This window comes from Trematomus bernacchii, unplaced genomic scaffold, assembly GCF_902827165.1.
Source record: "Trematomus bernacchii unplaced genomic scaffold, fTreBer1.1, whole genome shotgun sequence".
In the NCBI taxonomy this organism is placed as follows: domain Eukaryota; kingdom Metazoa; phylum Chordata; class Actinopteri; order Perciformes; family Nototheniidae; genus Trematomus; species Trematomus bernacchii.
Window position 1 is genome coordinate 5,449,917 of NW_022987973.1, and position 24,953 is coordinate 5,474,869.

Here is a 24,953-nt window from a genome sequence, read left to right on the forward strand (position 1 = left end):
GTTGAAATATAAACTCAAATATGGAAATGAGCGGTGCTTTCCTTTCCGAGACTTTGGATAAAACATTGTTCACAGCTTACATTAAACACACCTTTAATGCTAGATAGAAAAATCACTAACTCTTAACAAGTTTGATTTACATTTCTCTAGCTGTAATGGCTTTTTCAAATTCACAGCTAACGTGAAAATGAGAAACGGCCAACAAGCATCCCTTTGATTGACAGGTCGTTTTGGTGGGGTGCCCTACTACAACTATAACGTTTATCATTCAGAAGCTATTCAATACAAACACATGAAGACAATGTTAGACTTTTTTTCGGAGCAGTAGAAAGACTCAAATTGTTCAAATGTACAACATGTTAATATTGCAAGAGGAGTGGTGTTCAGTTTATTCCAGTGTAACCTGTGAACAGACTAAACTAGGCTGCCAAACACTCAGAACAAAGGCTTTGCAAGGCAGACAAATAATGATGTCATCAGGTCAATGTGAAAATAAGCAGCTGGCTGACATTGAAGAGTTCACTGAATACGATATTTTCTCCAATCAAGTAATAGTTTTTCTCAAGTAACGGACTGTCTGGAAATATGCATTAATAATTTAAAGCTGAAAGTAAATATTTAAGTTTGTATCACAAAAATGATTTTTGAGCTTTTCATCTAAGTGTCAAAAGCTGCCCTCTAGTGGAAGGCCTGGCATGAGTTGGCTAAAAAAGAAGTCTTGATAAAATGCAGTCAGTTTGAAAAACAGCAATAAAGCATAAAGCATCAGTTCAACTAAGTGAAATAAAAAGCAAATCGGTTTAATTCTTTTCCATTTTTATTGAAAGGAATTTCGTTTTTTCTCCAGTTATCTAAAAAAAAAAGCTTGATTCCACCTTCCCTATCACCGGAACATCACAAGGCCAAAACTGATCTGTGTGCCAAAATTCACCGTGAATTAAAAAGTTTGTACAGTATAATGATCAGTCTTTAAAAATAAAAACTGTTAACAAACAAAAAAAGCCACGAGAACACTCAGGTATACATACTGTGTGTATGTCTGCGAGTGTGTGTGTGTTGTATGCTTGTCTTTTGTACAGAGATAAATGGATGTATAATCTGTCAGACACTCAGAAATGTGGACATGAACATTTAGCCGATGTGGCCACCTGTAAAGATTACATTCTCGAAGGGTTTAGTGTGTGTGTGTTTCAGTTGGTTTATCGAATCCTCTTCTGTTGGCGTGCGCGGTAGATGTCGTGTATGGGTGGAGCCACAGCTCCTTTGTCATCCTCCTCGTCGGAGTCTGCGTTAGGCCTCTTCAGTGACTTGGCAACAGCATGGTTCTCCATGGAGCCATTGCCCTCCCCTCCTGCATCTGGCAGTTTACCAGTGATCAGCTCTACAGCAGCTTCAACCGCTAAGGAGACAGAAAACACATCAGTAACATGTCACATGAGGGGAATTACAACACCTTTTCTGACAATTCATTTAAAAGCTGTTAAGATATTTCACTCTGGATCCAAGTGTTTCATCACTGGATGACCGCCCACACATCTGACGGACATTTCCTTCAGCAGAGCCACGTTGCTAGTGTGTCTAAAAATAGAACTAGTCTGGATTCACCAAAAGATCGGACTTACTCTCAGGAAGTGTGCATCTCCTGAATAATTCCATCATCTCATCCACTTGAACAAAGGGTCCCTGCAGTGAAAGAAAGAAATAATCAAAAACGTATTGCATTACAGTATCTTAGAAAAGCTCCTTTCATCTAGTATCCATTAGCAGTAAATATGAGCTAAACAGTATTAAACTGCTGCTACTCACAGTGAAGCACGTAGGCGGAGGAAGCAGCTTCATTAGGACAACAGCAGCTGGGGGGATTGGGAAAACTCCTCCTGGGACAGGGTGTAAACCTGGAGCTGTGGGGGGGGGGGGGGGGGGGGGGGGGGGGGGGGGTGAACACAAGAGGCTACATCAAAGAGGGATCCTTTTATGTGAAATATTACTGTAAGAGAGACAGTGTGACGTAATTCTTCATCACAGAGCTTCCCTGATTTGTTACTACATCAATAGGCTACGTACGGGCGAGGGTGACGTGGCTGGAAGGGAATCATCTGGTTGGTGTCAGGTTTGGGGTACTCGGGTTTACGATCAGCGTCATCCTTTTGTGCCGGCGTAGAGGGCGTCACCACGGTTTCTGGTAGCAGCGCTGCCAGTTTGGCACGAGAAACATCCTACAAACACATAGGGGAAATCGTTTGAATACGAGTTGAAGGAAAAGCCTCTAGATAAGCCTTTATTCATTAGTAAAACTGCTCTAACAGCGAAATATAGCATGTTTAGCAATTTATAAAAGCCAAATACACACCTTGTATCCGAGGGCCTTGAGTTCACTAGCAGAGCAGGGATACAGGTCCATGAACTTGTATCTATCTACAAGCAAGGCTGTTTCTTTGCCCTCATACTCGTCTTTGAAGGCAGTGAAACGCCTGCGCTCCACTTTCAGGATACTGGCCAGGTCTCCTATGTTGCTCTCAAAGGCCAGAAACCGAGCCCAGATCTCACTGAAGGATGAAGGAAAACAAAAATTAACAATCAAATGTCTTCAGAGGTATTTAGGATTATTCCATTTAAATACTTTCACAAAATGTAATCATTATTTGACGTTACCCTGATTTTTCTGCTGACAAGCTTCCTGATGTGAGGACACGTTCAAACAGGACCCTTGTGTTGTTATCCTCTGGAGACCGAAACATCAAAGGAAGAAAGAAAAACAACAGGTTTAGACATTTATATAACTTAACTATGATATTTAAAGGAGAAATATTGGATTTCAAATGCTGAAACCAGGACATTACTAACTGCTCCTTGCACTATATCACTGGATTAGTAGAACAGACTTTATTCCTTACACTTTTTATTATTACACTTAACCTACCATTAAGATGTGAGAGGTAATCAATGTATGCCAGGATGTACTCTGGAATGTCACCGTATTTCTTCAAACCAAGCTCAAAGATCTTGAAGGCCACTGATTTATCCTGTTGGAAAAAGACGAAAAATGGTTCAACCAAATCATTTTTTCACCAGGTATATACTCAACATGAGATCATGTGTACTTACCTTGCTGCAGTAGTACTCCATCAGTGCTGCAGTCACATACACATGGTGACGTGTGCGCAGATCCTCTCGGGCCTTTTTGAAGATGGTGCGACCCGACTTGATGCCCTCCGCCCTCCTGGCAAACTTCATGTACTGAATGTAGACCAGCGTGGGGTCGATGTCCTCGATGGTCACCAGTTTGTTGTAGATGCCGTGAACTTTCTCGTACTTCATGCGGCTCTATGAGGAAAGCAGAAGATATACGCTGATGAGGCTTCCAGTTTCTTACTGTGACCGATCTCAATTTGTGCTGAGTGGACCCTCACCTCTTCATAGTCGGCAAATGCGAAGTAAAGCAGCATGTTCTTCTTCAGAAGAGTCCCGATGGCACGTTCATAGATGTTAGCAGCCTCGTCACTAAACAGCTTTGAATTATTCATGTCCTGCAAGAAAAAAGTTTAGAGAATTATAGGAGCCTTTCGAGATGTACTGAAGAACACTAAACAGTGGGAAAGGTTTTTTAAACTTCTTACCCCTTTCTCTGCCAGCAGTTTGCTGGACTGCTCCAGGTACTGTGCTGCCTCGTACCAGACGTCAGGATGGTGGCCCAGCACCAGCAGGCACTGCTCATAGGCAAACATCACTGCAAAACACAATGGTGATTGACTTTAAATTCATAAATTAAGATTCTAAAGCAGGGGTGTCAGACTCAAGGCCCGCGGGCCAAATCATTTTATGTGGCCCGCAAGCGCTTGCAAAGAATACAATACGTTTATTATACGGTTACATGCCGCTTTACAGAAGTACGTTGCCCGTAACCACAATGCATCTCATTTTGTGACATGTTATTGACAATTATTTGCCCTAGACTTCGGCTTTCAGATGTAGTTAATTATGAAGTTATTACCCTATAATAATCCAATGCAGAGGCAATAATGTAATATAATACATTATTTGATATATATGTATATAGTCTTAAAGTTACAACTGGCCCTTTGAGTGCAACCATAATTCTGATGTGGCCCACGATGAAATTGAGTTTGACACCCCTGTTCATAAGTGTCAACCTACGCCCTCTAGTGGTGCTTACCGGAGAAAAGCTTCATACATAAATGTACCTCCATTGACTGATGCTCAGGACATTATTAAAATTGTATAGCTGTGTGATTACTGGAATCACAGGCCCCAGCGCATATACAGCAGGGATTTTAACTGCCAACACAACACATCCTAACAGTGATAAGTCACCTCTCTTTGTGATGAGGGTCTGGTCTTCTGTGCGCAGTGGGTTGCTTTTTTCCCACTGGATGTACTTCTTCCACATGTCCACTTGCTGGGATTCCTGAGGGGAGTTCTGGGGAGGTACTGAGGGGGCGTTCCTGTCCAACCCCTTCATCACAGTCTCATATTCCTAATTTAAACAAACCATGCAACAAATGTATTATTTGTTTTAACAAAGACAGCACTAGGATTCTAAAGAGGTTTTTGCATTTGACACTTTTTCTCACCTTTGCAACTCTTCTGGCATTCATGTAGTCCCTACTCCGGTCCTCAATCATCTTTTTGGCCAGGTGCACATTGATGCCCTGTTCATGAAATAGACGGTTCAGTCCAGTACTCCATTACTCTCACATTGTAACAGCTAATTGTCCATATGAGTGAACATCCAGAAGTAGACAGATGACTGGGTGTGTCACTCACCTCCTCATATTTGCTATAATCTCTCCAGAGCTGCTCGATGTTGATCATGGGGTTCACACAGCCCCTCTGGTATACCCTCCGTACGGCAGTGATGCGCTGGTTCTCTGCATATGAGCCCACAGCCTCACTAATGGACACAAGTCAAAAACTGTCAACATTAAGGAATTTGCTAAGGCAGTTTAGATAGTTTCCCAATATTACAGGAGAAGCACTTACACTCCTTTGAGGAAGTTTATGTAGTCCACCCAAATCTGAGGAGAGGAAGGGATAGCTGTTAAGTGACAGTTGTTAAGAGAAATGTATAGAAGGTACTAATAAATCGCTCAATCTGTGTACCTGATAAGACATGATTTCCATGCCGATTTTATCTAATGCGAAGTCGTACGCTTGGGCCATCTTCTCTCTGAGGGTAAAAAGACAAGTAATGTTTGTATCTTTCAGTACAGCAGTATGTAAATATACTGAAATCAACTATGTAGGTTGTTGTCTTACTTGTAAGTGGGCAGCTTTCCTTTGGTCTCTCGAACATATGAGAGGTAACATTTCCACAGGTCGATGTGTAAGACTTTCATTAGGCATCTCTGAAACAACTACATGGGGCAAGAAGACCAGATGAAAAAAAGTACAATAGACAGAAACATTTTTACTGTATATTCCACTTGAAAACCACTTGTCTTCAGTGTTTCATTCCTTTGGCTTTAGAAACCCATTTTCAAAACTAGCATGCTGATCATCAGTGGCATATCCCATGTAGGAGGATTACCAGAGAAGCAGGTTTTACTCCAGCCCGGATTAAGAGAGGGGGTGGGGGGGGTGGGTTCAGGTTTTATTCAGCAGTGTTGCCGAGGTTATTCTGTTTCATTAGACTGGCCTCGGATGTGCCCTACATTTCAGTGAGCTCCTTCAAACTCATATTAAAACACCATAGTTTGAAGCTGGTTTGCAGGATGTGTTATCTTACTGTGTTGAATTTAGAGACGAAATATGATCAGGATCAACTATTAATGAGTGGAAAACCAGTAAAAAGGGAGAAAGCAGATTCCATTCAATGCAGAGTCAGTTAAATAAATACACATTTAAATCAGTTATCCAAAAAACGGTGTTGAAAAATAATTGGGAAACAATTAAAAGATCAGAGCTATGGTATAGAAGGTACACAATAATAGCGTTGATTCAAAGGCTTCAAAGCGGTTCATTTTCATAACATTTTCTATTTTTGCCATTTACACTTACTCTGCTTTGGGGAATCAAAATATGTGCATTTACATGTATGTTTTAGATATGTCATAGAATAGTTTTGAATGGACATTATAATAGTGCAAAATTCATTGCAGTATTAAACAGCTGAACTAAACGACTGTCAAAAGCACACACTAGTCAGCTTCCAGGACTGAGATGGACACTTACCTTTTCTACCTTGTCATAGTTTTTAGCCTTGATCTGAAAACAAGAGTGTAAATGCAATGTTAATTCACAAGCGTCCTCTACTTTCATGGCTTGCAAGAAACATGCATTCATGCAAATGTGACCACAAACAGACACACACATACACGGGACCACTAAGATCAACAAAGTGAATTCCACACAAGGACAAATTATTTGTAAAAAGGGGTTTATTGTCTTTGTAGATTGCACCACATAACCCATAAATAAAACAACGCTAACATGTTACAGAATAAATCCGGACAAAATGTGGATACAAAGGAAAGAGGGGAGCTATTTATGTTGTTTCTCTGGTGTCGGTGCTCCAGGTGGGTAGACCTATCCCCTCACATTGTTATGCTTTGTATGTTTACAAAGATGCACCTCTCCATTAAACCATCCTTGAATTGAAATAATAGTTCATATGGACAATAAGTACCCCCAAGGCAGGGGTAAAGTGCAGTGTACTGTTGTCAGATGGCTGTTATGTGACAGAGTAAAAGTCAAAGTGTATCAAATCGCATTCCACGTCTAGGTTCTAAAATAAATGGCCTACAGAATTCTGTCGTGAATATTCACTTAATGTTATCGGTGATCATCAAACTGAATCTCACACCGACCTGCTGTAACTAAATAAATAAATAATTCTAATATTATTTTTATCCTCTGCTCTTGTATCCTGTAACCTTTCAATTCTCAAATATGAAATAAAAGGCCCTAAACACTGTATTCAATTTAATATTGGAATGTACAAAACATGCAAAATGATGTGCAAAATGGGACAATTCAAGGCGTTAGGTCATTTTGTTTTTTTTTTGGAACCAATGATCTAAGAAATGCAACACCCGATTCTGAGGTGTTGCATGCATTTCACACAAATGGCCAACTAAATCTGTTGTTCGACACCGAAAAAACACCGTTCAGCCTTTTAACTGGATCTATAAATTGATGTTTTCTAAGGAATCAAATTGCTCAAGCTGGATTTTTGTTTGCAGTGTGCCTTAAGGGTAACTTCCCAAAAAGAGAATGACCTACATTGCTCATGAAGGCACTGCATCACCACATCGGACACATTTAACTCTCACCTTCACTTTAACACAGATTAAGCAAATGTGAATGTCTAATAGTAAAAGAGAGACAAGAGCAGTGTTTGGAACATGCATCCAAAGGGATTATTTTTTGCCAGGAAATCAAGTATTTCCTCTTAAACCTTTCAAATAGTATGCAATGCCCAAGATGTAGAATATGAGATCTGAAATTCTATAATGGTTTCTTAGGACAAACAAAACCGATCATGCCTAAATGCAAGATTGTTGAGCTTTTCAAGATGTGGTTGAAGTGAAGGGGTAAACCCTAGGTTACAGAATTAGAAATCTTCTTCCGTTATCAGTTAAAGCTGAGCCTCTTGATGTGTCTCAATGTCACCCTTAAATAGATCAGCTACATAGTGTGCATGAGTCGGACTGCTGAGGTCTAGATGCGTTTCCTGGTTGCTTTGAGTCTTTGGGATATAGGTAAATGATAGTCATAAAAACACAAACTCTAGAAAATAAAAACAACTGAAGACTTATATGATATTTTAAGAATTTTCACTACAGACTTACTTTAGGTTGAGCAAAGAAAGTTAACATGCTAAAAATGAAAAATAACTAAAAAACTATTATGATCAAAATATCTCAGGTCAAACTATCTGTAAATTCAGTGCTGACTGACAGAATTATACATTGCAACTAACAAGAGTATAACTAAGCACCAACTCAAACATCAAGCTGCATGAGCACCTCAATTAGGTATGTAAAGCCTCATGGAAATCTGTCTCATGCAAATATAAAGTGTGCTTTCTGAGGCTTTCTATCTTGGTTTTTGTATAATTTAATATAGTTGGACTGCTTTGGGGGATAAGAGTTATTCTACATACTAAATAAGGGATTATTTTATAAGCACCAGGAAATGCAAATGAGATGCAAACTATTGAAATGTACTGCCAACTCATGCTGCTGTTTAAAAACTACACGGTCTGCTTTTAAATCCTCAGCCAGAAACACACATGTAAATAAATAACTAACTTCATGCAAATTCAAATGTCTAGTCTTTCATCCTCTACGCAAACATGCAGACGTTATATTTTGAGTTGTGTTTTATGCTGAATTGTGGTTTGGAGTTAAGTGGGGAGAGGTGATAATAAATAGATAATAGAAATGTTATACTTAAATAATAAATGAACATCATACATTTCTTTTTTGGTTTTAGGTGACTGAACTATCTGCATTTTAATGGTTGCTAGTTGTTTTGGCCCACTATCCTCTTAAGTCTTTCTGGTCAAAAGTGTACTTTCTATTTGGTAGGAACATTACAAAAATAAAGTAGTCTCCATTCACATAGATATCTAAAGTATACTCGCATATACTATCCTAATCACATGACACTTAAAAAGCCCCATTATTATATGTATTTTATTTTTGTTGCAAATATCAACACTGACATGACATAAGTCACATCTTGGATCTCAAATCAACTATAGATGTACTAGCTGTTCCCATACTCCATGAATACTTCAGCACCCCCCCCCCCCCCCAGCAAACTATTTACAGTCAGAAGCTGCACATGTCAAAAATAGAATACATGTCTGTCAGTGGACGTTAGATGCTTCACTAAAAAAACATCTGGGTAATAATCAAAATAGAAAAATGCGTCACATACAATAAACTAAATATACTTGTTTTCCTCAAAATGAATATGGGTCTGTTTAAATGTATTTAATGTCTCTTATCTTCTGCATATTATTTAAGATCCACAAAGAAAAACATCCTTAGTAACTGCTCAGCTCTGCCTGTCAACTTTGTAGATGGGGGGAGTATGTTTATAGTATGGAGCGTGACACTGATGCTTTACTTGCACAGTGCCATCTGTAGGCTAGTTTAAATTATTAAGGACTGTCGGGGAAGAAGCCTAGTCCATTTGGAAAAGGCAGTAATGTCTTCCTTTTCCATATCATAACATATGTATGAATTTCATTAAATATATCACACCAGGCCCTTTCTTGCACTGGGTAATTCAGGACTAGGGGTGAAGTTAAAGGGCATAGGAGGGGGCAGGGCTAGCTTCACAGAGGAGGGCAACCCCACAACAACAAACCACAACAACCTCAGCATACAGCAACATTCAACTCTGAGCATATGGGTAATCATCCCATAGTTACACACTGGACTTTAAACTAGAAGCTACATTCTGATGGTTGGTAATGCTGTTAAACTCTGTGCACACAATGTGTTGAACACAAACTGCGGCAGTCATCTGCAGAGGTGGATGGCATCAGAGAATGCACTTCACCGGGTTAGCAAAAAAAGATGAAAAATGAATCATCCTATCAATAGCTTGTTGCATAATAGCAAAACCTGTTGATGGCATCAAAGGAAATGAGACACTGGGGCGTATATTCAGGAGGATTGGGAAGAGATTTGTCAAAGAAAGAATGGGCCACACCATAAAATATTTGTTTATGAAATTACCCGAAAGAAATGACACAGGAGGCAATAAATTGACACGACAAGTGAATAAAAGGCTAATGCACTCCGATACCATTAAAATTGTTTTAATACTGTTGCAGACCAAACATGCAACAAATGCACTTTACCCCATTTAAATATGACCAAGAGAATATGTTTTTTTTTTTTTTTTAATCCTGGGAACATAACTTTTCTGAAAAAGAAATAGTTAGAGCTAATTTCCCCTTTGTTTTAGTTTAAAATGCACAATTCTTAAGTGTTTAGTCAGAGCCTGATACATTAAAAATGCTTTTAAATCAAACTACATCTATGTTCAAAGGCAGGTATGCTTTGAACTGCCAATGTTTTTACTCATCACTTTTGACCATCTAAAATAAACCTAAGCTAAAAACTGGAGCCGAACAATTTAGTCAGGCCTTGTTACTCAAAACAAGAATTGTGACTTTAAACTTCAGTTTAGAATGAGACATTTTGTTTGTGTGAAAATCACATTGTTGATCATGTTAGAAAAATCCCCAGCCATGCACACTAAAGAAAATAAAAAGTATTAACCTCTGCTTCAATGAATAGTTTCCAGAATCGGCCAGAACTTGGGAACTGCGTGACAAGTCGCTCATATGTCTTCCTTGCTTTATCTATCGGTTGGTTCTAAAGAAGGAGAATGCATTTACATTCAATGCTATTGAACACATTTAAATCAACATATGGGAGAAAAAGATTAAGTGATTTGAATTTAACAACCCCTAACCCCTTTAACCCCCAACCCATATTCCCAGTTTGCTTAACCCCAGGAATACAACTCTGTGTCACTAAACCTGTGCTTCTCGAATCAGAATGCTCCATGCGTCAAGGTCATATGGGTTTTCTTCCAACTTCTTCTCTGCCTTCTTCACCTTCTCTGGAATATACTCAGGCGCTGCCTGGAAAAAAACACATAAGGCACATGGGGAAAGGGTTAAACTGCTGAACAGACATGCAGTGCACTGTGATGCTTGTGGTGAGGGCTGTAGGATGATCAATATAATGATTGGCTACGCCCCCTGCAGTGTTTGGTAGAACTATAAACGACATACCCATTGCAGCTAATTAAAGAGTTGAATATAGTTACAAACACAGAACACCATTTTCCCTCCCATTAGATAGCTAAAGTTAGCTCTTGAAAGCTGCCACAACTGAGAACCATCTAGTACCATGAATGCGTTACACAGTCTACCTGGACATACATGAACGTGTATATCAGGTTAACATGCAGTAAATGTTAAGTTAGCTAACGCGTAAACACTAGGCAACTAACGGTGGTAACATAGCAACAATGCTACAATTAGCTAGCAAACACGGCGTACGACGGGCTAAAGTTACAAGCTTTACAACAAAGCCAGGGACAAACAATCCCCGTAAGTTCGTAATATTTGCCAATATTGACGTATACACATTACACACTACATGTATTGAAACAGAGTTTACCTAATAACATAATTCAAGTAAAGCACACAAGGTAAATTATGCTAGGCACTCAGCAGAACTGCATGTAACGTTAGCTACCTGATCGGCTGCTGCTCCCTCGGTAGCCATGGCTGGAAGAGTACTCTAGGTTAGAAATGTTAGATCAATGGGTAAACGCTTAAAATATAATGATGGCAATTTTAAAAGAGACTAAGTGATCGGCATAGCTTCAAAAATGCTGATCACATTGCCCTCAAGCAACTAGCTGCTCGATGGCTTGCCGATATTTTAAAATGGCGAGAAACTTGCGTTCGGCTGTTCCGCTCTAACAGTGGCAACAACAATAGTACTTCCGGATATCAAAATAAAGCCGATCTTCACCTCTACTCAAATCCATCCTGACAAAACAATACGTAAATTAACACTAAATGATATTGAGCTATAATATATTTATTCTCACAACTGTAACATATGCTCACCTATTACAATGAAGATGATGCATTTTATGTAAATAAATGCAGAAATACATTAAAGATATAAAATGTGTGTTTTGTTTTAATCTCAACTTTTATTTTTGTACTTATACATTCATTTATTTATTTCCACATTTATTAATTTTGTGTTGTATTTTCTTATTCCTGTTTTTTCTACTGTATTTATGCGTTTATTTTTTTACTTATGTCATGTTCCGTCCTGCTCGTTGTGTGCATAAAGGTACACATTCAATCCAAATCACATCACAGCAAGACCTATAGTTGGGCATTTATTGGTTTGAAAACACATTGTTGGCCCAGAGGTCTAAGGCTTTTCATGCAGGAGCTTGAGGTTCAACACCCGGTGGAAGGTGTCTTGTCTTCTGCCATGTATCCCCACCACTTTTTTTGACAAAGTGACGCCCATTTGGGAAGCATTTCTTTGTCCCATGTCAATCTTATTCATACCCTAAAAAAGCGAAATATTAACAAAACGTGTATGAATAGGAGGAGTGTCCAACACATGCATTCAGGTGACTCATATGAAACTGGAAACCAAGTTTCTACTTTTGTCCGATAGGCGGCTCCTCGTAGACAACACAGATCTATATATTTGTATTGCCCTATAACTCTGGGAGGTATGTTATGAACCACAGCCCGTTTTGTATGAAGGTATATCAACATATTTATGGTGAATAAAAACTCAAAAGATCTATCCACAATCAGTAACAAGAACTCGTTTAGTACTGCAGCATGCTGGTCACAATGCTGGCCAGTAGGGGGGGACAGAGGATAGTCCCCGAGAGCGCGTGCTTGAGTGTATCTGGACAACATCCCGAAACAGACCAAAGCAAAAGACCACAGAGCAGTTACCTGATCACAAGTGAACTATTGTATTTGCTCTATCTTTCTCTCAAGTAAAACACATCAATGTATATCTGGTCTGACTACCATTTGTTTTTTTTACTGATTTTTACTGATTACTCGTTGTAAATGTATGATGTAGTACTCTGGCTCAGATTGGCTTATTTGAAGATAATGCACTTGCAGGATTCTTGCTGTATTGAACGTGTATCCTCATCAGGGCCGAATTCACCATATACATTGGGGGAGGGGGGGCATACTTTAAAAGTATCCCATGTGTTAGTGAATTTTATATATTTTCCTTTAGAATGGCAGGAAATTAGTATTACAATTTTGATTGAATTTTTGGTCCCCCCCAATGTTGACTCCATGGTTACGGCCTTGATCCTCATGGTGGATTGCACTGAAAGTCTGTAACTGTGTAAATCGCTATGGATGAAAGCTAAATGAAATGTATTGTACAATTGTAGTGTTGTGACATCATTTTAGTTTTAGTCTTATAATGTGAGTAACAGGGTTGCGTTTGTATGAGTGCCACACTCCTTCAAGAGTGACAAGATTGGAAATATATTACGAATAAAAGAGAGGACTTAGTTTTGGTCTACTCATGGTAGTAGCACATGGCTTGCTGATGTCCTTTCCACTGTGTCATGTGACAAACAGTTTTTTCACTTCCTCTGCCAAGCTAAAAAGGTTTCGATAACAGGGTTGCGCGCATGTTGAGGGACACACCTTCTGTGCAAAATTACTGTTATTTAAAATGTGCTTATGATTTAACAAATTGATTTTACCATTACAAGAGACATATATCAATAGTATCAAAACAAGTAAATAAAAACCCTATTTTAAATGTTATATTTGACATGCAAGTTGGTCACCAAGAAGCTGGGACAAGAGAAAAGGGCCATTTTAGAGTTCAAGAGCTATTTGATATTTTAAACAAATATTTTGAAACCACTTTTTCTACAACTTTATATGCATCTTGTCTCAAAACAAGTATATTTCACACACAAGTGCATGTTTTAGCTTTTTGGGCATGGATTATTAGATTTTTTTATATGGGGGACATGACATGTCTTACAATTCTGGAATGACCCATGTAGTGTTTTTTTAGCATCGTTAAACATGTGTATGTCTAGATTTGATTATAAACTATGCACTGGATGAGATCAGACCTGGGAGGGACCACACAAGAAGCCCACAGGAAGCATGTGGCTAATGGGTTTTAAAGGGATTTCTATATGTGTGTGCTACTCGTATCTTCCAATAACACCCCAGGTGTGTTTATTCATGATATACCAGGGTATAGTGTTCTCACCTGCTTTCCAGCTGACCAGGCCTGGTGGGTTGTTGACTGTAATTGGGGTTGGGACATCTGGTGAGGACTGGGGAAAACAAATGAATTGTGTTGGATTAGATTACAGCTGGTTTTCTTAGACACAGGGGGTTTATGAGCAGCTTTGTCTGTCAGCTGGGTGCCTCCGGACTGTCTGAGCAGTAGTCTTCAGCTCCCCCACTAATTACCTTAAGACCCCTCTACACTTAGTTTAAAATGTAATGTAAAATAAAATGTCCAGTTGCCTCATTCAGTATTAAGGTATACATTATGTTTATCTTTTCACCAAATGTTAACTTATTGTATTGTGCTGCAGCTGCATTATATTCAATTGTGTTGTACTGTATTGTTCATACTCAGTGGTGTAAAGTAAGTACATTTACCCGAGTACTGTACTTAAAATGTTGAAAGTCTTGTACTTTACTTTAGTATTTCAATGTTTTGCTACTTTAGTTTGGACTTTTACCCTACTTCAATTGAGATGTAAATTGTGTACTTTAAGCCCACCACATTTATTAAATACTTGTAGTTACTTTGATTTTGATTCAAGATGTGAAATGTAATCAACACTTAAATTACATTTAAGTTACACCTGGAGTAACATTCACAAGCTACCCTGTATAGGATTAGAAGTAATTAAAATGAGCTGCACCTTTACCAGCTTTGATAAACACATGAATGAATCAATAGTTATAATAAATATGAAATATATGATTCTGAAATGAATTTTATACTTTTAACTGACTAACATTCTGATTTCAGGACATTTACCTGTAACAAAGTATTCCTACACTCTGGTACTTTAATTAAGTACTAGATATTCTCCCACATCTGTACTGTGTGTAACGTCATCTGATTCTTTGTGAATGTATCTGCTCGCTGATTGATTACTCTGGTCTGACCAATGCCGTCAGTTCACAAACATTTGCGCTTGCAGTTGCTAGAGAAAAGAGACATGTTTGAGGCAGGCAGGGCCTCGGAACAGCACGTCTAAACGGGGTAACGGACACCCTTACAGAGATGGGCTACTTCGCCCAAAGAGGAAGAAGACGAATTTGAACTGTGTAGCTACAACCTGGACTCGGTGTGGTGTTTCTGTACGCTCATATGCAAGAGTTATTTAATGTTTAAAATGTGGGAGATGGTGGCGTTGCCGAGAGCGAGCTCTCCCTTCCTGTCGTCTATGACAAGATGGCAGCAATGCAGGCGAACTGTGCATGGTATGGATTTATAAGTCCATAACATGTTCAGAGAAGCCCTGGATTATATCTATAGTGACTCTATGTGAAGGTAAGTGGAGGAAATATGGCTGTCTATGGTGATATTTGTTCAGCCTAACATTTGAGACGACAGTCTAAATGTGACGTCATACAAAGTCATAACTTAGCTACAAACTTAGCTAGCCAGCTTTTTGCTGTTACATTAATCGTACGTAAGTTAGTTAATATTAACTCTGTCTGGACTTTCGGTAGCGTTAATTAAAATAGTGGTGATTGTCTTTTTTGTTCGGCCAAACAGAGGTAGCAATGACGTTGGTGGTAATAATTAATGTGACTGCTTTGGACACTGTTGTGTTTTAACCCAGTTGTCACGGCGACCAGTTGGTTTTCTTTTTAAAATGTTGCTTTGATCATTAACTAGCTAACTAACAACCTAACGCCAGATTATTCTATAATTAGCATACCGTATATGGACAATGAGGACCGAGTGACCTAACTTGTGAGTACTGTATTACTTCATAATGTGTTAGCTTACACCTGGCTTCGCACGTCACCCAGTTGACCTTAGCAAAACAGTGCAAGATAATGTTATCACTAATCATAGCTAAGAAAAACTATTTTTTGTTCTTGTTGTTACAAAATTACACTCGCTTTATTTTACTTGGTCTAAATGTGTACAATATGTCTAGTAATGTCACCTGTTACTAACCGCTTATAAAACTGTAAGCGCAATTGTAAAGCGATATTTAATGGACCTCAGTGGCTCACATATGTTTATCTTGAGACTGCGTAGTGAATTTATTGAGCTACTTATCTTGCAAGCCTATTTCACGGTGTGCTTGTTGATTTAGTTAAGTATTTTTGGTTGATCTGCCTAATACCCGTTAATAAACACACTTGGATTCTTTGACCAACATAGCTAAAACAAAATAGTACCTTTCCATCTACTGGCAACACATCTGTGAGCTATTGATATGAACACAAACCGAAAGAAAATGGGGTTTACGATGCAAAATTGCAATTAATGTCATGTTAATCATACTCAACTATCTATTTATTTATTAGCACAATTAAGGTGGTGGTTTCTTGGTTTAAAGGAGGTATACAGTTAATCGTGCATTATGTGGCAGGAACCATCATGTTTTTTTTTACATGGTGAAAAAGAGAGAATTAAGACTTTGGCCCAGCACCTCTAATCAACTTTGCTTTCCCTTCTACATGTGTCTTGTATGACAGCATTACTATTTGTTTGTAGCACTGAAACTCATAAGATAACAGATAGTAGATATTTGTTTTTTCCCCCCTATGCTAAACTGAAACTTTCCACTGGTTCAGCAAATACTGCACGGATGTTTCGGTTGGTTTGGCTTATCCAAAAGACTTGGTTTCAAGTATTGTCCTAAAAGTATAAATTATGGGGGCTTGCCTTTTTGTATTTTCATTTCTTATTATTCGACCAAATATCTAGTTGTATTCTCTTTGATTGTATTGAACACTACTCTTAAAAGATAAGAGAGATGAGTTGTGAATACTTTGAACCTTTAGACAGAGTACAGCTCAGCCCGGTACTGTTATGTTTGTGTGATTCCCCTTTGCATAAAGAAACTCCTGTCTTCTGTACATGTGTCACATTCTTTTGCTTATTAGTAGCAATGCCACCAATGCAAGGTTGTGGTGGTAATACCAGTAATTCCAGGGGACAGTCAACACCGTGTTGCCACTACATAAATATGTAAACAGTGTTTGCCCTTACAATAATTGTTATTAGTTGGTGGTGTTGGTTGTTAGTACAGGAGGGGGGGTTGAGTGCTGTCATGCAGCACTGATGTGCTATACTTTGGGCTGCTGGTTATCTATCTATTACATTGCGGCCAACCTAAAGACTGATGCCATCCTCAGATGTGCGATAACAATAATAGTTGGGAGTTTTGGGGGAGAGCACCATGACAAATGTTTTCAGTAACGCAAGTGTTTGGTGGATAATATCCAATATCCAAAGAAATAAACATCTGTTCCAGCACACGGTGCATAATTACCTTTCTGCATCCAGCGGTCTGGTCAGAGCCCCTGGATTTTAATGACACGGTTGATGCTTTTGTCCGGAAACCGGTGAGGGAAAAAAATATATCTGGTTTATGGTCTATCGGCTCTCTCTGCTTCTGTGTTCTTGGTTGGGTTAATGATAGGTGTAACAGTTTGTGCCTCCCTATGATCAATGGTTTGAGAAATAATATAAGTACTTGTTTGGGTGTCTTGTATTTCAGTATGTCCAACGTGGTGACAGCTGTAATTCCATGCTTGATAGAGGATATAGACTGGTGGCTTTAATCCTAAATCGATGAATTTACACATTGCCTATAAATGAAACCTAACCGACATATATTTAAGGCATCTGAAATTCTAGTATCTTTATAATTTGTTCATGACAGTAAGCAAGACTAACCAGTTTCAGTAGGAATGAGGCATCTGTCTTCCTATCGTTGGCCCTTTGACTTTCAAATATGATTAGTCAGTGATTTGCAGATACATTTAAAAAAAAAAATTGGTACTCGCATGTCTAAGTATTATTGACTATTCCTTCAGTATACCAGTATATTGCCTTTATACAGGCGCTAACCCGACAAGGAGAATGCTTCTAAATGATAGTCATACGTTCACAGTGGAAATACCATGTGGTCACATGCTTGAGAAAATAGAGGGTCTTTTTTTAATCTAATGAGCATAGAAGATCATGTTCACGAGACTCAGGCAAAGCACCACAGTGTGAGCTGAGGTGGTTGTTAAAGCATACTGAAATCTGAATAAAAAAACATCTAAAGCATACTAAAAGTGTATGAAGATATATACAGTATATAGGCTAATGATTTTGATGTCATAAAACACATTGATTCTGTTTCTCTGTATATAACACAAATGGCTGTTTACCATGAATGTAGATTGCCTAACAAAATGGATGTTACAGAAGACTACATATTGACCAAGATGAATGTTGCTACTCAGCTATAGAACAAAGAAACAAAATGCCATTGAAATGCACTGATTAATTCATTTCATATGTCATCGCCAACAATGGGCTGTGTAAGTTTCTCAAACCGAACATAGCCTCATACATTTAACAACAAAATGATTTATAATGCAAATTATTCTGCAGACTAAAATTAAGGATGAAATACATTAATTAAAATATGTGACAACATATATATATATATATATATATATATATATATTTTTATTTTTATATACATTTGTTTTGATATTTGGGATTGTAGGAAACTGTATTTTGATATCTGTCTGTATACACAAACTGGAAGATTGACAATAAAGTTGACTTTGACTTAAGAAATAAAAAAAAAATAATTGAGTCAAACATTAATGAACTGGACTAGGCCTCTGTGTTTTGTGCAACCAAGCCATCTAACAGAATGTATGAAACTAGATGATGTTATCACCCAAGCTGGTCGCACAATCATTTTGACTTTGACTAATGTGTGAATGCTCAATGCGTTAATGCTTTATCATAAGACAAGATACACTCATCACATATCATATAACTTTTAGCCGTGAAGCCGAGACACATGGCTATGAATAGTTTCTACAGCTCCTAATTATCTTGCAATAAGGGTTTTGTGTATGAAACACTGGTCCGTTTTTAGGTCCTAAAACCTCTTAACTATAATAATAACTGATGGAAAAAATATTTTGGGATAAGCGATGTTGTTGAGGTGCCGTATTCGACCGCTTCTATTTTAAACAAATTATTAGTGTCTCACGATGACACACCATTCAAATGAACCTTTGCTTCACCGGACAACTCAAAAAGTAAAGATAAGATCTGGTTTTCAGGTGGTTCAATGTTAACATGAGTGTCAGTTCCTTGATACATATTGAGGGAAAAAAATGGAGTGTAAAGATAACTTTGTTTTTTGTTTAGTTTTCCCTCTACAACATGGTGTGACCATCACCTGTTCATCCTCTCACCTATTGTGATTATTTCTGTCTTAAGGCACTTTTGTTTTGTCTATCAGAACCATTTGTTCATTGAGGACAGGTGTCCAGTGTTTAGTTTCCTCTTAGTTTAATTTTCAGAAGACCAGGGTCAAAAGTTCAACTGTTAGCAATTACTTGGCAGCTCAAGGTTGCTGGAACGGTTCTATAGCTTTGAAGGCAATGCGATGCCACAGGAGGAGCCTCACAGCTGACCAAAGGAGTATCTGGCTTCAGATGGTAATAATAGCAGCAGCTGCCATACTTTTAAAACAATAAAGGCTGTCTACTTCACATCCTTGTGTTAGACTTCTCCTGGCCATATAGTTATTGTATTTGTTCGACCAGGGAAATGAACTAATGCCCAAGTTACGTTTTGTAAAAATTAAATGTGGGTGTTTTATTACACTAAACTGGTATTCAAATCTGAAAATGTTGAATGATCAGGTTGCAGAACATTCAAAGTGCAGGCTTCCTTTGTCTTGGGACTCTGGCACCAGACAGATTTCTCTCCAGACCAGACAATTAACATCCCATTTTCCCCCGGCACTGAGACGAAACTCAGAGTAAATGAAGTATTTCATGTCAAGTCATGAAACATTTGTGGAGGAGCCATCAAAGATACTTTGCTGTAGCTCTGCAACATAGATTTATTTTTTACCCAAATGTTTTATTTCATTTAGGAAAGTCTCAAATTGTACCCACAGTGGCTATAATAAATAATAGAGGCAGGGTTCTGAAATTACAGGCCACACACTATAAACGTAGGCGCGTTAGCAACTGCCCAAACAACAATTAAGCAGATCCCAGTCTACACTTGGGAAGAGGTCGGGTACTGTCTTAATTAAGGTCTCACAAATGAAAACAAAGACAGGCAACATATTCACTTCCACAGCTACTTGTAATTTAGAGTGTCCAATTCATCCAACATGCAGGACTGTGGAAAAACCATGAACATACAGGAAGATCATTCAAAGCCCCAGCCAGCTACCATTACATTAGAATGAAAACCTGTTAACATAAATTAAGTGAACACTATTAAAGATAATTTGAGCTGTCTAGGTTATACAATGTAAATATTTGTGTCACTGTGGTGTGCTTCCAGGTTAGACAGCCACAGCAATCATTTGTTGCTGTGACACTGTGGCCAATTTTAATTTCCCCATGGAAATATGCAATTCTGTTTTCCATTCACGACCAAAACGTTTACCCTTTTTGGCCCTATTTGAGAAATTGTTTTGAAAAAAGAAGATGGTAAATGGCGTCAGCAAACAGTAATGTGGCTGTTTTTGTCTAAAGAGCTATCAAGGGAATGGGTTGACCTTATCTTGCTGCTCAGAATAGAGTCAAAGGGGTCGCTCACAGCGTTAGTGTTATCACAGCATAAGTGTGTTTTCCATCAGTGGTATTTATTTTAGGCGACTCTGTGGGGCACGAACAACCCACATCTGGGACTGTCTCTGTATTGTCCTTTTTTAGATTTCTAAAAACTGCTCTCTTTTTACTGAGCTAGGGAAAAGAAGACATTATTATTTACAAGCGTAGTAGCAAAACTATATTATTCAAACACAGCACTATTGATTACTTTTTTTCTAATTTGATTATTAAATGTAGGTTAACATGGTTCTATATGTTATTGGTGATTTAAAAAGCCCTTGGGTCAAGCTGCTTGTACATCGCTGAATTTCCCTGGAATGAAAGTAGCTCATAGACTGAGCCACTGAGCCAGTTCTGAATATGGTTTTTGAGGATTTTCATGAAACTTGTTATTTTACCTAATTGCTCATTTTCTGTTACACATCATTGAGAATATTTTTGCAAAAATTACCATTACAGCTTGCTGAAGAATTTTGAAACTCAATTATTCCTTGAGCATGAAGTGCTTTATCCTCCCCAAACACATGATGGGACAAGACGGAAAAATAAACCCTGTCTTAAGTAATTGGACACGCAGGCCTGATGATGCTACGTGACTTTATTTTTTCTCTATTTTTCTATCTCTTATCCTATCTCCTTCTCTAGTGGTTGCCTAGAGACCTGCAGTAGGATGCATGGAAATTGCAGAAAATTGTCAGGCAAACCTTGGAGAAGTTAGTCATCCACTGTGTGGAGGTGTTAGTGGGATTACAGTGGATGGATAGGGCAGAATGGTGAAGGATTTTTTTAAAACACTCCATTATAACATGTTGTCTTGTTCTGATCCATGGGACGTTTGCTGTTTGGATGACAGATGGTTATGAGGGTACTCGTAGTTCTGATGTCATCAAGTAGGAGTAATTAAAAAAACACAATGGGATTTGAAGTGTCTGTCAGTTGTTTTGGACTCATTGTTACCTAAACTCACCCTTGTCCTTAATAAAATAAAGACAAGAAAACACTACAGCAGTTTTCTCATATGAGCAGTTTCCCTTTCACACATGACGCACACAACAGGAGATTGTCGGTCACACTGGAAGCACTCAGTTTGGACGAGGGATGGCAACTGGGTAGGGAAAGCAGGGGGCACCACATGACGCCATTACATAGCAGTCATTTAGCTGGCTTGTAATTTTGTCAACCGAGTTCGATGCCGATCCTTGAATTTGCTTAACCAATAAGGCCTCGGCACATACAGTCTCATCAGTCAGACAGTTTTGTTGGCGTTTTTGTGTGCGTGAATGCTCCGGGTTATTCACACATGGGCTCAATTGAAAATTACACGGACTCATCGAGCTCCAGTTAATCTCAAGATAATTTCCGGGTTACAATGATCTTTTTCCTATGGTTTGTTTCAAATGGAACCATGTTATTTTTACACTCTAAAAATGTTGTATGAGAATCAAGACTAATCACTTGCTTTATTCTCTTTCTCCGCAGGTATGGCCTCACAAGTCTTGGTCTACCCACCACACATTTATCAAACCCAAACAAGTGCCTTTAGCAGTGTGAAGAAACTTAAAGTTGAGCCCAATAGCTGTGTTTACCATGAGAGGGCACACCCGTGGATTTATCTGAACAGCAGAATCTTTGGCATTGTGCACCCAACCAAACAAGCCCACTCGTTTGTGAACCGAGACTTGGCAGGGGGCGTGAAAGTGCGTGGACGACAAGAGTACCCGATACAGACGGTGGTGGTGCGTGGTGTCCAGAGACAACAGCCTGGTAAAAGAGGAGGAGGGGGACAAGGCCCAGCTGGGGCCCGGCAGCGACAGGACGCAGGGGTTGTCCACTCGCAGGGCAAGGAGCAACAGCAGCAGCAGCAGACAGAAACAGCAAGTGGGGGCAGCAGTGGAGCAACAGGGGCAGGAGGAGGGGGAAGGGGAGAGGGCTGCAGTGGAGGACGTGAGGGAGGTGGAGAGGAGGAGGGTGACAGAGAAGAGAACTGTGGAGGTTTCAACTCAGCCGACAGCTCTCAGCGATGTGGGCTGAAACGTAAAAGTGAGGAGCTGGATAACCGAGGGAGCACCATGCAGATTGTGGAGGAACTGTCAATGTTGCCTGCCATGATGCAAACGACGAATGTGGGGAACGCAACCATGACTGCGCCTGCGGCCGTGGGGGCTGGAGGCGGCCCCTCCAAACAGGGGGTAGGTGCAGCAGGAGGAGGGGACGGGGACTACCAGGTGGTGCAGCATGAAGTCCTCTGTTCCATGAAGAATACTTATGAAGTGCTGGATTTTTTGGGACGTGGCACGTTTGGCCAGGTTGTAAAGTGCTGGAAGAGGGGCACGGGGGAGGTGGTGGCGGTGAAGATCCTGAAGAACCACCCTTCATATGCACGGCAGGGTCAGATCGAAGTCGGAATCCTCGCTCGTCTCAGTGGGGAGAATGCGGACGAGCACAACCTGGTGCGGGCCTTTGAATGTTTCCAGCACCGCAGCCACACCTGCCTGGTGTTTGAGATGCTTGAGCAGAACCTGTACGATTTCCTGAAGCAGAACAAGTTCAGCCCACTGCCCCTGAAAGTGATCAGACCTGTGCTACAGCAGGTAGCTACAGCTCTGAAAAAGCTAAAGAGCATGGGTCTGATTCATGCCGACCTCAAGCCGGAGAACATCATGCTGGTGGACCCAGTGAGGCAGCCCTACAGGGTGAAGGTGATAGACTTCGGCTCTGCCAGTCATGTGTCCAAGGCAGTGTGCTCCACGTACCTCCAGTCTCGGTACTATAGGTGAGTACAACAATGAACAAAGAGATTTTTTTAATCTTTTTTTAAACAGAGAAACTTAGAGTTGATATTCAAATGTCAGGCTCTGTTGGTGTCCAGACATAGTCGGGTTAAAAATATCCTTCCTCTAGCAAAACAAGGAAATGTCTCCCATACTGCACAACATCCTGTCTATTTTAGAGCGACATACCACAGACTTTGAGAAAATGTGACCCTGCAGAGTTCACTAGCAGACTCCCTGTTAATGTTCACAATGCCTGGCAAAGAAAGCTTTGTTTAGCAATTCTTTAAGACTATAAGAAAAAAAAAACGAGTTGAATTGACTTTGTGGACAATTGTGGTATTATTTACCTTCAGGGCAAAGAGGCTAAACCTTAGGAGTGAAAGGGAATCACAGAGATTATGTGATGATAGAAAAATAATAGATATACCAATATGTGAAGAATGTTAATACATCTACAGTTAAATTGAGTCAAAAAAGAGAGAGATAAATTAAAGAATGTTATTACAAACTTAAGTATGCTGTTACAGGGTATGACAGGGCAGTAGATACAGTCCCTTATGTTTATGTTAGGAGGAGGTCTGTGTTTCTGCTCTTGGATGTGCAATAGGAAAACGGGCAGGACAAATTACCTTTGGCATTATGTTACAAGTGCTTTTGGCTTGATTAGAAAAGCAGGCCTGAAATGGTTTCAACTGTTAGGTAAGTCGTTTTACGTTTCCTATTTTGCATACAGACTCTAAAATGATAATATATAAACTCAAGCAAATTGTCACAAATAGTCTCATCAGATAATATCCAGTAATTTACATGAGTTTCTGTGCAGAGCTTCACATAGTTCATCTTAGCTGCTAGGAGTGGCACCACTAATGGTTGGTCAATGATTTAAATTCAGACTTTGGAAGCTGGTGTACACTTTCACTAGCGTTCATTAGAAGAAGTGATTTAATCATTACACCTTCCTTGGACCTTTTCTAACGCACACGGAATGAACTGGGACATTTATCGCCCAGAGTTAGAACTGTTCTCTCGCACAGCTGTGAGGATGCAGTGAACATGCAAAGTGTGTTACATTAAACCCATTGAAAAGGTGCATATTCACCCACATAACCCCCCTCGTCTACACCAGCTGTATTTCATTCTTCCATCTTACATAACAAGTATGCTTCCTTTTTAACCAACGCACCTGTTTACACTGGCCCTGAAATGTCTCATGCTTCAATTGCACAAGTCTATAGAATCTATTTGCCTCTGTTTGCACATTTGCACATGCAACTAGATTATAAACTGTGATCTCTGACATTCTAGAAATAGAATGTAAACATGTTATATAATATATGTTCATTATTTGCATTACTGTGGGGAGTATACCACAACATACACCTGTATTTGCTCGGGGCAGCCATATGTAATGCTAAATATCTGAGAGCTCCACAGTTGGTGCAATAGGAATTGGTATAACATGTTTAAAATAAATATTAAAAAACATGCAAATGGAGAACAAAATAACTTTTAAATAATGTTTAAAGGTGGGGTAGGTAATTTCGGAGAAACCAGCTCGAGTGCGTAGAATTTGAAAATACACAACCGGAGAAAATCTGCCACTTCCTTACAGAGCCCCTCCTCCAACACACACGAACGCGCACATGACCAATGAGGGCAAGAGATAAGTTTGTGCACAGATGGAAGGCTGACAGGCAGGTAGGCCATCCAGTTATTTTAGCCGGGCCGGCTAAAATGATTGGTCGTGCTTTTTACAGTACTACGGCTTC

General features: G+C 39.3%; 2 protein-coding genes across 6 annotated transcripts in view; one reads left to right on the forward strand and one right to left on the reverse strand.

Annotated features, from left to right (window-relative positions):
* Window positions 1-798: 798 nt before the first annotated feature.
* On the reverse strand, window positions 799-11,466 carry cstf3 (cleavage stimulation factor, 3' pre-RNA, subunit 3). 2 transcript variants are annotated; one of them, XM_034116465.1, is made up of 20 exons: window positions 11,256-11,466; window positions 10,529-10,633; window positions 10,266-10,361; window positions 6,193-6,225; window positions 5,278-5,375; window positions 5,122-5,188; window positions 5,002-5,036; window positions 4,786-4,912; window positions 4,593-4,670; window positions 4,333-4,495; window positions 3,618-3,727; window positions 3,411-3,527; window positions 3,106-3,324; window positions 2,921-3,023; window positions 2,653-2,722; window positions 2,351-2,546; window positions 2,069-2,216; window positions 1,807-1,901; window positions 1,623-1,683; window positions 799-1,399 (listed from the first exon to the last, which is right to left on the reverse strand). In XM_034116465.1, the coding sequence occupies exons 1-20, from the start codon at window positions 11,283-11,285 to the stop codon at window positions 1,200-1,202; spliced, it is 2,151 nt and encodes a 716-aa protein (XP_033972356.1). In that variant the 5' UTR covers window positions 11,286-11,466; the 3' UTR covers window positions 799-1,199. The 2 variants fall into 2 exon arrangements, with proteins under 2 accessions (XP_033972356.1, XP_033972355.1); XM_034116464.1 differs by having other exon boundaries at window positions 2,065-2,216.
* A 3,299-nt stretch (window positions 11,467-14,765) lies between these two features.
* hipk3b (homeodomain interacting protein kinase 3b) overlaps window positions 14,766-24,953 on the forward strand; it is a 41,468-nt gene continuing 31,280 nt past the window's right edge. For 3 of the 4 annotated variants that reach the window (XM_034116880.1, XM_034116879.1, XM_034116881.1), the window contains exons 1-2: window positions 14,766-15,119; window positions 21,890-23,183. In XM_034116880.1, coding sequence (XP_033972771.1) covers window positions 15,047-15,119; window positions 21,890-23,183 — 1,367 coding nt within the window. In that variant the 5' untranslated portion in view covers window positions 14,766-15,046. The remainder of the gene's footprint in view (window positions 15,120-21,889; window positions 23,184-24,953) is intronic. The other variant, XM_034116878.1, reaches the window with a different exon arrangement.

What these genes read in the sequence shown, in the direction of transcription:
- cstf3 (XM_034116465.1), bottom strand. Translation starts at nt 11,285, where the DNA reads ATGGCTACCGAGGGAGCAGCAGCCGATCAG. An exon ending in ACTATGACAAGGTAGAAAAG is followed by an intron (nt 5,376 to 6,192) that starts GTAAGTGTCCAT and finishes TGCCCCATGTAG; the next exon opens with TTGTTTCAGAGATGCCTAAT. An exon ending in GGAAAGCTGCCCACTTACAA is followed by an intron (nt 5,189 to 5,277) that starts GTAAGACAACAA and finishes TTTTACCCTCAG; the next exon opens with AGAGAAGATGGCCCAAGCGT.